At 40.0% G+C, this 14,535-nt stretch overlaps 2 protein-coding genes across 3 annotated transcripts in view; both read right to left on the bottom strand.

The window, feature by feature from the left end:
* Nucleotides 1-6: 6 nt before the first annotated feature.
* Nucleotides 7-5,065, bottom strand: otpa (orthopedia homeobox a). Of its 2 annotated transcripts, none has more exons than XM_024299687.2 (3): nt 2,997-5,065; nt 2,284-2,702; nt 7-692 (listed from the first exon to the last, which is right to left on the bottom strand). In XM_024299687.2, the coding sequence occupies exons 1-3, from the start codon at nt 3,031-3,033 to the stop codon at nt 171-173; spliced, it is 978 nt and encodes a 325-aa protein (XP_024155455.1). In that variant the 5' UTR covers nt 3,034-5,065; the 3' UTR covers nt 7-170. The 2 variants fall into 2 exon arrangements, with proteins under 2 accessions (XP_024155455.1, XP_024155454.1); XM_024299686.2 differs by having other exon boundaries at nt 2,958-5,065.
* A 1,108-nt stretch (nt 5,066-6,173) lies between these two features.
* The window catches only part of tbca (tubulin cofactor a), a 12,421-nt gene continuing 4,059 nt past the window's right edge, over nt 6,174-14,535 (bottom strand). The window contains exons 2-4 of the mRNA XM_024299688.2: nt 12,692-12,797; nt 9,158-9,244; nt 6,174-6,416 (exon numbers count right to left, since the gene is read on the bottom strand). Coding sequence (XP_024155456.1) covers nt 6,336-6,416; nt 9,158-9,244; nt 12,692-12,797 — 274 coding nt within the window. The 3' untranslated portion in view covers nt 6,174-6,335. The remainder of the gene's footprint in view (nt 6,417-9,157; nt 9,245-12,691; nt 12,798-14,535) is intronic.

A 14,535-nucleotide genomic window follows, 5' to 3' on the forward strand; every position in this document is an offset into this window, starting at 1 on the left:
GTTTGTCCTCATCAGCAAATGTCTCAAAGAAATAAATAAATAAATAACCCCAAAAAGTTCGTTTATACAAATAAATACATGCGAAATGATAAGTTATAGCTTCAAACGGAACCGGGCCAGAGTGCGCGCGCGCGGGTGGTCTCCACAAACATCCGGCAGCAGCAGCAGGTCTAGGTGAAGCTCATGGAAACTGTGTGCTCCAGCGCTTTGCGGCGCAGCGACGCGATGCTTGTCCCTCTCCACACGTCACTGTCCGGGGAGCTGCACAGCTGCGGGGAGCCGCTCACGTTGGTCGGGCCGGACAGCGACGCGGGAACCATCCCCGGGAAGGTGGGCTGGTACAGGTGCGACTGCAGGCCGGACCCGTTGGACGACATGTTGGACAGAGCCATGGAGTTGGGCGGAGGCCCCGCGCCCAGGCTGCACTGGGACAGCGACTGCGCCATGGCCTGCTGGCGGCCCAGCGCGGGCGGGAGCTGCAGCTGCGACACGCCCGGCATGCCCGCCGTGGCCCAGCGGGTGTCGTTGGCGTGGAAGGAGCACAGGCTGTCGCCCATGGCCGCCGCCGCCGCCGCGGCCGACGGGAACTGCGGCAGGCCGTGGTGCGTCGGCAGCAGCGTCCCCGGAGCGCGGAACACGTTGGTGGTCTTCTTGCGCTTCTTCCATTTGGCGCGCCGGTTCTGGAACCAAACCTGCGGGCGGAGAGGGTGGAGCTCTTCAAAATCACGAAGAAAAGGGACTTTTAACTTGAATTTATGATTTAGAAATGAACTCCTTCCTCTGAATTTAAATACATTCTAATGTTTTTACTGAATTGTCTTGATTGTATTTGTAAATAATAAGAGTTTTACTGCCTGTCTTAAAATAATCAAATAAAATAAATCATTTTGAACGTAAACTTTAATATATTCTTAATTTTTAAATTTCTTTAAATCTATTTCACAATTTATTTAAATTAAAACTCCAACAACGCGGTTTTATTTGAGTCATTTTTGGAGGTTTTCTGTTATTTTAATCATTTAAATAAGATGAAAAATGTCTTTATCTTTTGCATTTTATCCTCATCAGGTTTGATTTTTGGCTCTATCAGCTCTTCTGACATAAATACAATCGTTTTTGTTGGATTGCGGAGCCTCTGAAGATGATGCTCGCTGTGATCCATCTTCCCGCCGGCGCGTGCCTCGCGCGCCGCCTCCGCCGCCGCTGGATAAACGGTCGTCCGTGATTAATGTGGCGGTTTGCTTGGGGGAGGAGGAGGGGGTGATAAGAGAGCCGTGAAATCCGTCCTGAATAAAAAAAAAGCCTCGTTGGTTTGGAGCAGAGGGCTGGAGCGCACGTGAGGATGACATCTCCCCCTCCTCCTCCTCCTCCTCTTCATCAAAGCAGCGGACGAGCATCATTTCACTAATTCTGATTTTATGTAAATGTGAAGAAAGCTCTTATTTCACACGTGAGCGCGCGGAGGAGGATTGCTTTGCTGCAGAAACAGTTTCAGTGGGGATGTTTGGAAGAGGCGCGCGGACTTTACAGCTCCCATTTCAGGTCGATAAATGACAGGAGTAAAGCTGATGTGAATTATTAGTGATTATTTAACAACCAAAACATTTATTTATTAAATTAAACTGAAAATAAACGGTTTTGTCTAATTTTTAGAGCCTGGAAAAACTTTCAATTTAAGTTTATGAGAAAAACAAAAAAGGAAAAAGCTTAAAAACACATTTTAGCAATATCTTAATAGTTTTTTATCTAAAAAAGATATTTGCATTATTTATTTAAAATTTTCAGACGATTTGTACAATTTGAGTTTTTAGTTTACTGAGTTTAAACGTTTATTTACTTGTTTATTATTTTAATTTTACAATAAATGCGCAATTTATATATATAAATTTACCAAAAAAACGTTTTTAAGTTTATAAATTTATAATTTATATTATGTTGTTTCTGTTAAATAGAAACCCGAATTATTTTAATGAGTCTAAATTTTATTTACTTTTTTATTCTCTTAATTTTACCGTAAAAGCGCAATTTTAAGACATAAATTAACAAAAAAATGATTTCTTAAGTTAAAACATCTATTTTAATTAGGATTTTCTTTTTATTTTGTTTATCTTAAATAGAAAGTTTAATTAGTTTAAATGTTATTTTACCTTTTTATCCTCTTAATTTTACAATAAATTAAAATTTTTCTAAACATAAATAGACCAAAATGTTTTTTATTTTGTTTCTGTTGGATGGAAATGAAGAAATAAAGGGGGGTTGGGGTGTCTCCATCCAGCTCCCCACCTGCACTCTGGACTCCGTCAGGCCGATCCTCAGCGCCAGCTCCTCGCGCATGAAGATGTCCGGGTAGTGCGTTTTGGCAAAGCTCCTCTCCAGCTCGTTGAGCTGCGCCGGAGTGAAGCGGGTCCGGTGCCGCTTCTGCTTCTGGGTCTGCTGCCCCCCGCCCTGGTTGGGGTTGCTGTTCTGCTGCTGCTGCTTGTCCTGCTGCTCCTTACCGTTCACCTGCACCGGGTTGGAGCCTCCGCCGCCGCCGCCGCCGCTGATGTCATCGCCGGGGAGCATCGTGGCTCCCTCCACGCCGTCCGGACCCGGGCCCAGCTCCCCGGAGTGCCCCGGGTCCGGACCGCCTCCCCCGCCGCCTCCGAGCCGGCACTTCAGAGCCTCCCGGTGGCCCAGAAGCTCCGCCGCGGCATCCTTCATCCCTGCAGGCAAACAGGCGCGTGAGCTTTACGCACGCGGCGGACGCGGCTCAACAAGCATCATTTCCGCGGGAAAAAGCATGCAGCTCTCCATGCAGCTCCAGAAATCAAATTACGCAGTAATATAATAATCATGGTAATAATAATAATTACTTTCCCAATGAATTAAGCGAGTTTAGTTCACTTCAGGCGCATTAAGGACAAAACGAAAAGCAAATTGACAATTTCTGAGAGGAGGAAAAAGTTGCTCCAGCTTACAGCAGAATTGAAGAGCGGAGTTGGGTGATGTTAACTCACCGAGCCGAGCATCCAGGAGGTCGGCGTGAGAGAGCATTGCGCACCGCTCCAGGGCGAAACGCTAGCCTCCCTCCCCAGAACCAAATAAATAAATAAAAAATCTCTACGACTTTAACCTATTTAAGGAATATATATCGCGTAAATGAAAGCAAATTCGGTTTGTGGTTAAAAAGGGAGCTTGGTTGCATTATAATGTAGTTTAGAGGAACGGGGAGGCGCTTAACGCAGGAGTGAAGCCACGAGCTCCTGCAAAGGAGGACCAATCAGCGCAGCGGCCGGAGCTCCTCTCTTCCTCCTCCTCCTCCTCTTCCTCTCCCTCCATTCTCTCACATCCCACAAGTTCATTCCTCCTCATTCTTGTAATTGGCTTTGATTTCTCCTCCAAATTACGCCCAATAAAATATACTGATTTAATATCACAGCCGCAAAACGACACAATATTTGTTTAATTGCGCGCGCGGCCGCGGGGCTTGTTGGCATAGCGGGAGGGATGAAGAGGAGCCACGTGGCCTCTGATTTCCGTGTCAAAGCAAACTTTATTCACCCCGATCGTTTCTGGTTCCTCTGCGTAAAAGGCGCAAAAAGGGGAGAGGATCAGAGGAAGGCCCGCCGGTTCCCGCGTCCTCTGCACACGCACGTGCCAAAATATGACTATCATTTTTGGATAAATGGACCAAAACCTGCTAGCTGATGAAAAGAAAAACCTCCAGAGGTTTGCGCAGATGTCAGGAGCTTTTCAGGCTGCAGGTTTATTTCTGGGCTACAAAGGAGGCGGCCGAGCGTGAAGCCGCGCGGTGGCACGAGCGGCGCGCGAGGAGGGACGGACACAGCAAGCTGGATTACAGAGATCTGCGCACTTTTCATTTTAATCCAACAGTGGATCCTTCGATCCGGATCAGAACTGGACCAGACTCTAAAATGTGGATCTAGAACTCCACGCGAAAAATAAAGTTCTTTATGTTTTAGCTTCATTTGTGCGTAAAATCCAAGAGTCGTTTTTGCGCAGCCTTCAGGGGCGTGACACTCATCATGATTCCCGTTTATCGTTGCACAAACACGCGTGGATAAGGTCATATTTAACCCACGCGGACACACAGATGTCAGGGAGGTTTTAAGGTGCCAAAAATACCGCAAATCATTTTGGGTTTATTTTATATTTTTCAGAAGTGTCACAAGTCTCCAGACAAATCAGACGTTTTTTAATCAATGAACCCTTAAAAAATAAATCTGAACGAAATTATTTATGAGATTTAATTAGATAAATGGTTGAATTAATTAAAACTATATATATATATATATATATATATATATATCATGTTTTCCTTTTTATATATTTAGTAAAAAAAATAACAAATACTCAACACTTTTTTCTAACATTTTCAAAATAAAAAAACTATTGAACGAGGGTTGGATGCACGCGCACGGATCCAGCACGAACAGGAAATTGTGCAAACATTAGCTTTTGTTTGTGCTGCCTTCGCGTACCGGTGAAATAGTGGGAAATTTGGATTACCAAGTAAAAAAATTAAGGAAATTTTTGTATTTCAGATAAACAAAAAATGTAAAAGTAACCAAAAAAATTTTTTAAGTAAAAAATCTGTATTTTGCAGAATTTAAAAAATAAGTGTTTTGACCAAAATTATGTTTTAGACTAAATTATACATTTTTAACGAATAAAATATTATTATTCAAATATATTTCTTAATTACACCAAAGTAAGATTTTAAAGCATGTTTAATTAAGTTACATATTTTAATCGCCATTAGACTTAAGTTGACATTTTGACAAAAATATCTACTTTTCTATGTTTTAATTTCCTGACAGAAGTTAAAATTTACTATTTTGTATATTTCCTTTTACGTTTACAAGCATAAAAAAATGAGAAGGAAACAGCTTCGATGGAACAATCACTTTTGTCAGGTTTTTTTTTTTTTTAATTGTGGAATTCTAGGATTTTAGTTTATTTTTTAATGTGTCTACGCGTAAATTCTTCAAAAGCGACGGTCTGCACCTTGAAAAGAATTGTCCTTCAGGGATACATAAAGTTGTTTAAATACAAAGTGTTCATGGTTAAAAGTCCAAATGTCCCGGCTTTGTAGCTGCACGTGAATGCAGCACGCTTGTTTACATCTTTATCTTTCAAATAAAAATAGTTTCTATTTTGATTTGAATTCTTTATTTGCTGTCAAAGGTTTAAAACAAAAAAGGTTGTAACACATTTAGCTCAAACACATTTTTATTATATAAAAAAAAAAAACAAATGTGGAACAAACGTCTAGAGAGGGACTCGAACCTGTGACCTCCAGGCGTCCAAACTTCACATCCAAAGCTTTTTTTTTCTTTTTCTGCTCCGCCTTCACATTAGAGATTCACTCAATTAGAGATTAGCTGTGAGGAAAAAGAAAATAATCGATCCTCCATCTGCAGCGGCTCCCAGGTGAACAAAGGACACTCCACCCCCCACCCACCCCCCCTGAATAAAATGAAGCAGCCTGGGTTCGAACCCGTCATTCCAGCGTTCTCATGGAGGGGAAAGCTTTGCTTTTTCCTCAACTTTGGGTTGACCTTTCACTAAAACGCTGCTTTCAGGCAGAATCACCTGCACCGCCGCCGCCGCCGCAGAGCGCAGGTGCAACGCCCCGCCGCCGCATCTCATGCCTCAATTAGCGGCTCTGCCCTCTGCACGGACTCTATTAGGACGTGATTTATCCGAAAGAAATATAATTATACCTCCAAATAAAATAATCAGCATTGAAGAGCGATTTCCTTAACGAGATGGAGCGGGGTGGATGTCACGGAGTAGCAGCGCCTCATTAGGGCGGTAATGACACTTTGGGGGTGATCCCGATAATTATCGGAATCTGTAAAATACGGATCAAGTCAAATGTAACCTTAATTTGTCTGGCAATTGAGTTCATTTATTAGTATGACTATTTAGGCGGGACTGGGAGGTAAGGTGGGGTTTGGATAACGGATGAGACGGCGCTCCGTCACTCATGAGCGGCGGCGGCGTTTGTCATCAGACTGACAGGCTCTCATCTTTATTGTAGGCATCAGGATCACAGCTGAGGCGGCAGCAGAGAAACAGCTGATGTAAGAACATCACCTGTCCGTCCAAACGGGAATTTACCGCCTTCACATCGTTAAAACCACCAAACAAAGCAAAGGAAACTCAGATTTCTTCAGGACAAAGTGAAGATTTTTATCGTTTTCTTGTGGTTTTCACAAAGTAGAAATAATTACAACAGAGCAGAAACTATGAGTGAACCGGGCTGGCCTCCACCGGAGAAGGCCTGATGAAAGGAATGGACGTTCTAGGCGCTGGAGAACAGGAAGGCATCATCCGTCGAGCTTCACCGAGTCCAGCACCGTCCTGGCCTCTTTGTACTCCTCCGATTCCGCCAGGTCCTCCTCTGCTTCCTGGAGACACACAGTCGGGGTTAGTGCCGCCGCCTGCAGCTGAGATCGCCGCTCCGACAGAAAACTTAATTTTAGCCGCTACGGAGGAGGACGGCGTGACTCGAGTTCCTGTGGTGGTCACCGTGGCAACAGCAGAGCTGATGGGGGCGTGTCTTAGAGAAGTTACAGTGCAGGTCTATGGGATGAGGATGATGATGCTCGGCTTTAATTGAGACTTTTTCGCTTCATCTCGCCACTTTGACGTCCCGTACAAACCCACGCCGTTCAGCCAGAGTCAGCGTTTCATAAACATTTCTAATCTGGACGTACGATGGGGATTAAACACGCACACGTCAGAGTGGATGTAAACTGAAAACAAACTGGATTTTTATTCATTTATTTCTAAAATTCTGACCTTAATGTCAGAATTCTGATATAAACTTTCAGGTTTTTAATTTCATACATAAAAAATTCAGACATTTAAAAACTTTTTATTTTATAATCCCTGGTTTCAGTTTGGATTACGACATCTGGATTATTCTGAGACTTGCGGTAAAACTCTTCAGTAAGAAAACGGACAGAATCCAAAAACTCAGAGGTTTCATTCAAACAAAGTTAAATATTTTTAAAAATGTTTTAGAGTCTCCAAATTTCAATTTAAGAAATATGAGCACAAATATAATATTCTGTCTCCCCCAAAAAATCCACATAATCTCACATTTAGTTTAAATCTTTGGAGATTCTCATTTCAATTTTTGCCAGTTATGATGATCTTCTTTTAATTTCAAAATAAAAGTTTGAAATCAAGATCTTTTTTTCAGTATTTATAATCAGACTTAAACTTTTATTAAAAAATCTCATAAATCATAAAATCTGGAATTAAAGTCACAAATATGACTTTTGCATAAAAAGGTATTGCTCAAATTTTTCACATTTTATCTCAAAATCCTGGAATAAATTGCGAAAACTAGAAAATTAATAACCTTTTGGATTTTGAGGGAGTTGATTTTTTTAATTTCCAACTTTAGTCAAAGTTTTGATATCAAAATTCCTAAATTAACTAAATTCTGAAGCAAATGTTCAGATTTTTTTGTTCAAATTCAAATCTAAACTATAACTTAACATTTATGTTTAAATACAGAAAGAAACAAAAACTGATAATACAGAATCTGAGATTCAAGTCAGAATTCTTAGAACTTTTATCAATGAAAACATATAAATCAAGGCAGATAAAAATCAAACCCTAAAAGTAAAAATCTGAGATCCATCCATCAATGTTTTAAACTCTCTTTTACCCTTTTGGGGTCACGGAAAATCTGACATTATGGTCAAACTCTGAGGAAAAATGAGGATTTAAATGTAAAAATGATGGAGAAACTTAAGATAAAAATTCAAATTTAAAAGTCAAAATCTTGACTGACTTCGGTTTGTAGAGACTAAATCCACTGAACTTCTAACAAAAACAGATTTGATGACGACAGCGGTCTCCAACCTCTGAGCCACAGACAAGAATACAGACAGTTACTTACAATATTTTCATTTTGTGTATTTTCTGATACTGAAGGAAATTTTATTTTGAAAACCTACCTGATCCGTTTAGTCTTGACGCATGTCTAATCATTCACTTCAGTCACGTCATCATTTTACGAGAATAAAGTCATTATGAGCTAAAAGTTAAAAAATATATACATTTTAAAATATTAATTTATAAGTTATAGAGTGAGAATTAAAGTTGTAATTTTACAAGAAAAAAGTTGTAAAGTACAAAAAGTCACCCTCTTTACAAAAAAACAGACGTAAACGTATAAAGTAGAAGTTGTAGTTTTACCAGAATAAAGTTTTTACGAGAAAAAAAGGTAAAATATTTACGAGAATAACAGTGTAAAATGAGAAGTCGTAATTTTACAAGAATACAGTTATAAATTTATACATAAAAAAATGTACTTTTACAGGAATAAAGGTGTTATGAGAAAGAAGTCAAAATTTGACGAGAATAAAAGTAAAAAATGAGAAAAAAAAGTAATAATTTTACTAGAATAATCTTGTAATTTTACAAGGATAAAATGTTAGAATTATGAGGAAAAAAAGTCAACATTTTATGAGAATACAGTTATAAGATTATGAGTAAAAGAGTTGATATTGTATAATAAAGTTAACATTTTATCAGTTGTAAGTTGGGAATTTACAAAAGTAAAGTCATAAATGTATGCATCAAAAGTCTGTTTACTATGAAAATATAAGCAGCAAAAACAGAACCAAACTGGTCTTAAAGTATGACAGACGTAGAGGTTACTTCAGCATCGACCACACAAATAAATAAATACTAAGACTGTCAGTGAGTCAACGTCGACTTGTTGTAAATAAGACAATATCAGGAATCTTCAGAAGAAGATTGTGGATGAAGGTTTACACTTTTAACAGTATTTTTAAAAAAAATACAACTTTTGTTTAATATTTTTATGGGTTTATTTTGACTTTTTTCTCGTATCTTTATGACTTTATTCTTCTAAATGTATTTATTTTTCTATTTTTATGGCCCTAATACTCCATCATAAGTTTCAGACTGTGTTTTTAAACTACATTAAACATAACTTAAAAGTAGATTTACCTAAAACAGGAAACATAACATAAAACTTTGGCCTCGTACGGAGCGGTTCATGAAGTCATTGCCTGACATTAAACCAACCTGTGGCCTAAAAAAGGCTTTGATCCCCTTGAGCTTAGATGTTTGATCCTTTGGTATTAGGATGAGTGGAACTTACGATCAGCTGAAGCAGGTCTGCGTGTGCGACGGCCAGACGGCGGTGACAGTCTGGAATCATCATTTTGCACTCCTGCAGCACCTCCATCTGAAACCACATCAGCCTCATCAGAACCAGAAAAGTGTTTTCCAGACCTCGTTACCAGCTTTTATTAAAAGGAAACATCTGGAGGAATCATCAGGAACACAGACGTGCCACCAGCACTGGGGAGTCCCTCACGCTCTGCGGTTAACATCTCCACGAGCCGGCCAGCGGTATGAAAAATGTTATTGAGTTATCGATCGGGCGGGGAGTGGGGCGGCGGGGGAGCCGCCTGCACACCTGGATGAATGAAGAAACCTTGGGCTTGCCCAGCCGTGGCTAATGTGGAATTCCCCCCACCGGCCCCCCGAAGAGCAGAGAGGAGCGGGCTAACAGCGTCAGACACAGTCTCTGCTGACAGATGCTTCCTCTGAAGCATCACAGTCACACATCCTCGCCGCCGGCTGGAGTCAAACTTTGGCTCTCGACTGCTGCAGCTGAGGAGGATGGCGAAAGTCAGGGTGGCGAAAGTCAGGGTGCCCTCCCAGCGCGCTGGAATGATCCCATCAGCGCGGGATAAAGACGACACTTAGAACCTATTGATTCCATTAAGCTGTAAAGCTCCCATCCGTCCTTCCTCAGACCCCTCATCTTCAGGCGTAATCCATCTGGCCCCCTAATCTATACGTTTAATACCAGCCGAGCTGCTGCGAAAACACAAGCGCCGTCCGTGAATGAACAAACGCTCAACTGTTCGTCTGCTGTATGCGGGAACACCACAGCTACACCATCAGTGAGTCCAGTTTGGTTATACGATAAAGAAGCTACGTTCACATTGACGTCCAACCGACCACTTCCAGGGTCAACATGCATAAATGCGTGTTTTGGCCTTCCACGTCACTACGCGAGTTTCTACGACACTTTTCAGGCTCTACATACAGAAAATGCACCCATGAAAGTCAAAGCAGGTCAGACTTTGACCAATCAGGGACTTGAATTTGGTAGCGATGGATGGATGACGTTCCCTTTAATTCATGGACGTGCCAACCGTTTGAACATTGATTATGGACGAGAAGTTAATAACTCCAGTTTTTATCCAGAATGTTAACCTCTGGGGTTATCCCTTCAGGGGTTGCCATAGCAAAGTAGCTTTCACTACTTTACGCAGAGATTTTTAGGCCGGATGACCTTCCTGATACACAACCCTGTATTGTATCTGAACTGGGGACCGGCACAAGGAGACTTGGGGCCTCTTGTGGTTAACATAGATGGGAGTAGTGATTAGGGTCTTGCCCAAGAACCCAAACTGGATGAAGCTCATTGCACACTCTAGGAATCAAAAACCTGATTAATCGAGTTAGTCCTGCCCTTAAACTTCATAGATCAGAATAGAGCTGTGAAAGAAAAAGCCGGGAGCAAGATTCACAAGATTTGCACAGTTATGACCTCCATCCATCCATTTTCTAACCATTTTGTCCCTTTCTGGGTCATGGGATGCCGGAGCCTAACCTGCCCACTTCAGGGCAAAGGCAGGACACACTCTGGACAGGTCGCCAGTCTGTCACAGGGTCACAACCGCACACACTCGCCTTAACACCTAAAGACCTAGAGACGGTGGGAGGAAGGCGGAGTCACTGGAGAAAACCCACGTATGCACGGGGAGAACATGCAAACTCCACACAGAAAGGTCCCCCGTAGGTGGTTCTGTTTCAGGTCCCTCAGTCGGGACTTGAACTGGGACTTCTTGCACTGAGGGAAGAGCGCTAACCACTGCACCACCGTACAGCCTTCCATTTCGACCTTTCACACCAAGCATGTTCCAACAGACATGCACTAGCAAACAGTAGAAAAAGAAGAAGAAGCCCCTCCCTGCTGGTGCAGTGTGAATGCCGTGGGCTTCAAGAATATGCGTTTAGTGCAATCTTGAACATGCGTCACAATTTTATTGCTTATTGTGGATTGGTTCATCTCAGTCTTGTTCAAGTCTACAATCTTGTCCCTGGTATCCTTTGACAGATCTTTGGTCATGGTGGAGATGTTGCAGTCTGACTGTTTAAGGGTGTGGACAGGTGTTTTATACAGGTAATCAACTCAAATAAGTGACATTAATACATGTAATGACTGGAGGATGAAAGAGCTGTAAAGATACTAAATATTTTGTTTCTGCAGATTCTGTTTTACATTCTGTTTCTCAAATGTGAAGTTTATTTATCATGAACATTACTGACCAAACTCATCTTTTTAAGGTGGACAACTTGCAGAATCTGTGACTGAAAAACACATTTTTGTCTCTATGTATATCAAATTTATGACTGCTTTGAACCATAAATTCATTTATTTTATGCAATTGTCGCTTTTATATATATTTTAGGACCAAATGTGAAACTTTTGCAGAGAAAGGTTCAGTTTGGAGCCACCAATATTTTTAATGAAACTTCATAATATTGATACTTCAATTCCAATTTTCTTGGCCAACTCCAATTACTAATTTTTAGATAAGTGAAAATGTTTTTTAATTAGGGCTGCCACGATTAGTCGACTAATCGACGACTAATCGACTATTAAAATAGTCGACGACTAATTTAATAGTCGATTAGTCGTTACTTTGTACTATATGGAGTCAGAGTATAGTAAAGTTGAAAGTTATAATGGTGTTACGCTAGCTTATTGGACTATTTTGGCATTTATTAAGGTTTTTTAGGCTATTTTGGTTTTTTTTTATTTCAGACATGATAGCTGTCTTTGCTAGCTTAGTCTTTTTTTGTTTAGGGTGTTTTGGAATTTAGCTAATATTTCAGCTGCATGCTATCTGTTTTAGCTAACCTAGGCTTTAATTAGGCTAATTTGGCCTTTAAACTAATATTTTAGTTGGCTATCAGCATCTTCAGCTATCATCACTAGCATCTTTTGTGGTCAAATTCAGCTTACATTTCATCTATGATGATGCTAGTGTGAATATATATATAGTTTTTAGTTATTTTAAAGCGAATGATGGTTAAGATGTGTGTTTTACATCCACTTTGTGCATGACCCGATTAGTCGACTAATCGGAAAAAATAATCGGTGATTAGTCGACTATTAAAATAATCGTTTGTGGCAGCCCTATTTTTAATACTTAAAACTTTCACAATAAATCAATACAGATAAAAGTTTTCCAGTGTTTTTCCTCTCACTGAAATGACTTGTAAAATCAAGTGTAATGTGTGCTGTAGGACAAAGATAGATGTCTGTAGGAGAGTAGAAAGGAAATAAAAAGGCTTCAAAATACCAGTTGAAACAGCTTCAGTGAATTATTGTTTTATTTGTTGTTGATTTGAGTCAGAAATAGTCAGGGAGGGTCTAATTCTGACTCCACTCAAAAGGATTTGTTTGATTTATGTCATACCGATAAATGTGGGTGGAAACAGAAAATAATTAAAAATGAAATTATTTCTGATAATTAAACTGAGACTTCACACTGATATGGCTCTCAAACCTCGTCAAAACATGTGCCTAAACATCAGCCTAAAATACCTGTTTCTTGATGACGTAAACGTCTCCATCCTCTGCTTTCAGGCGCTCGATCTTCTGCTCTTGCTCCTTTTCCTCGGAGATGTACGAGACCTTTTCCTTCGCCAGCCTGAGGAGAAACCGAAGGAGGAAAGGGTTAAAGCCTGTTCTTCACAAACGCTCCACGACGAAGGCTGGAGCACGGAAGCAGCACTGCGATGGTCACTTTTCACAGAGCAGGCCATCAGTCCTCATCGTCTCCATGAATCCACCGACGGAGGAGACACAGCCAGATCATCTCCCACAGGATGGGGAGAAGCACACCTCGATAACACGCAGCATCACTCCTGCTGCTGCTGCCAAGTTCAGATCAAGATGATATAAACATGACACGGACGTGTTTTAAAAGAACTACTGTTCAAAATGAAGATATTAAACCCCAACCCAACTTAAGAACTCACTTCAATGAAAATGGTGTTTTTAACATGTTCTTGTGGCGCTTTTCTGATGATGGAGGACACATATTAAGAAAATTAAGCTTAAATTAGAATTACAGAGTATTTCTTTATTCAGTTTGTTGTGAATCAGGAGCAGATGAAAAAATTCCATTTAAAAAAAGAGCGTATTTAAGATGTAGAGCTCCCTGCTACTCGCTCTGAGCAACGTGGAAGGAAAGGGGGGCGGGATTGCTCCATGCCAACAGTACCGCTCACAAATTTCTAATGAACTACCTTCGTTCTGCAGAAACTATGTCAATGTTTATGTCAATAAACAATGTTACTTTGGCTTAAAATTTAGCCAAATAAATTATTATAAAAATGATTTGAATAATTTGAGAACCTTTTCTGCAGTGTTTCCTCTCTAAGTTATGGTTCATCTTTTGCCGTTTCGCTGCTTTATGGACTTTTTTCAATACAATTTTGCGTGCTTTTTTGTGTTCTGCATCCTGATTGGCTGCTGATCTTGTCAATCAATCTCCTTCATGCTGTGCCTCCAGTACAGAAAGCGTTGAGTTTTCCAAATCCACATGAACCTACAATCACGATCAGTTGTTTACATTTTATAAAACCGGACTTGTTTTTCTATGAAGGTTTGAACTTTACGAATTTAAAGAAAAGAGAAAAGTCTCAAAATATTCATGTGTATCTGAGAAACGTGAATGAAGTGTGCAGTGATGAGTTTTATTGCCTTAAAATATCTACAATCCTACTTTACAGATTTCGTCAAGTTATTTTTGGAGCATAACCTTTGTAATAAAGAAGAGAAAACTTAAGAATCTATCTGGAAAATATACGTATTTTTTTTGTTTATTTAAAAATATATATATTCTTTTACTGGCATGACTTTTATTTTGGTGAGAAAATTCTCCTGGAATTGTTTTCTGCAGATTGAGAACATTTGACAATAGTTTACATGTGAGTCCAACTTCACATTTAGACCGTTTTATGTGTCCAGATTGGTTTTTGTTCAGACTTTTGTTCGATGAAGAGTTAAAGCTGTAGTCCTGTCGGAAACTAGTTTCACTGTTGAAGTGTTAATCAATCCCCAATTTGTAAATTGGTCCTTTTTCCTCATCAAATAATAATTTAAAACGTGTTTTTAAACTAGTAAAATTTGAAAGGGAAAAATGAACTCTTATTTTGAAAAGCAAAAATAGTCTTTTCATTTTATTGACCTACCAGTTGTAACTTTGAACGCAGCCTCTTTTTTTAACCACTAGATAATTCAAATGATCGTTGGATCCATGTTTCTTCAAATGTAGGCATTAATTTCCCTCATTGATAGAACTAATTTAATTTCAGTTTGTGGTTTTTAAATAAATGGAGGTAAAAAAATAATCTAATTTAACCTGAACTTGACTCATGATC

The sequence above is a fragment of the Oryzias melastigma genome, linkage group LG12, assembly GCF_002922805.2.
Source record: "Oryzias melastigma strain HK-1 linkage group LG12, ASM292280v2, whole genome shotgun sequence".
NCBI lineage: Eukaryota > Metazoa > Chordata > Actinopteri > Beloniformes > Adrianichthyidae > Oryzias > Oryzias melastigma.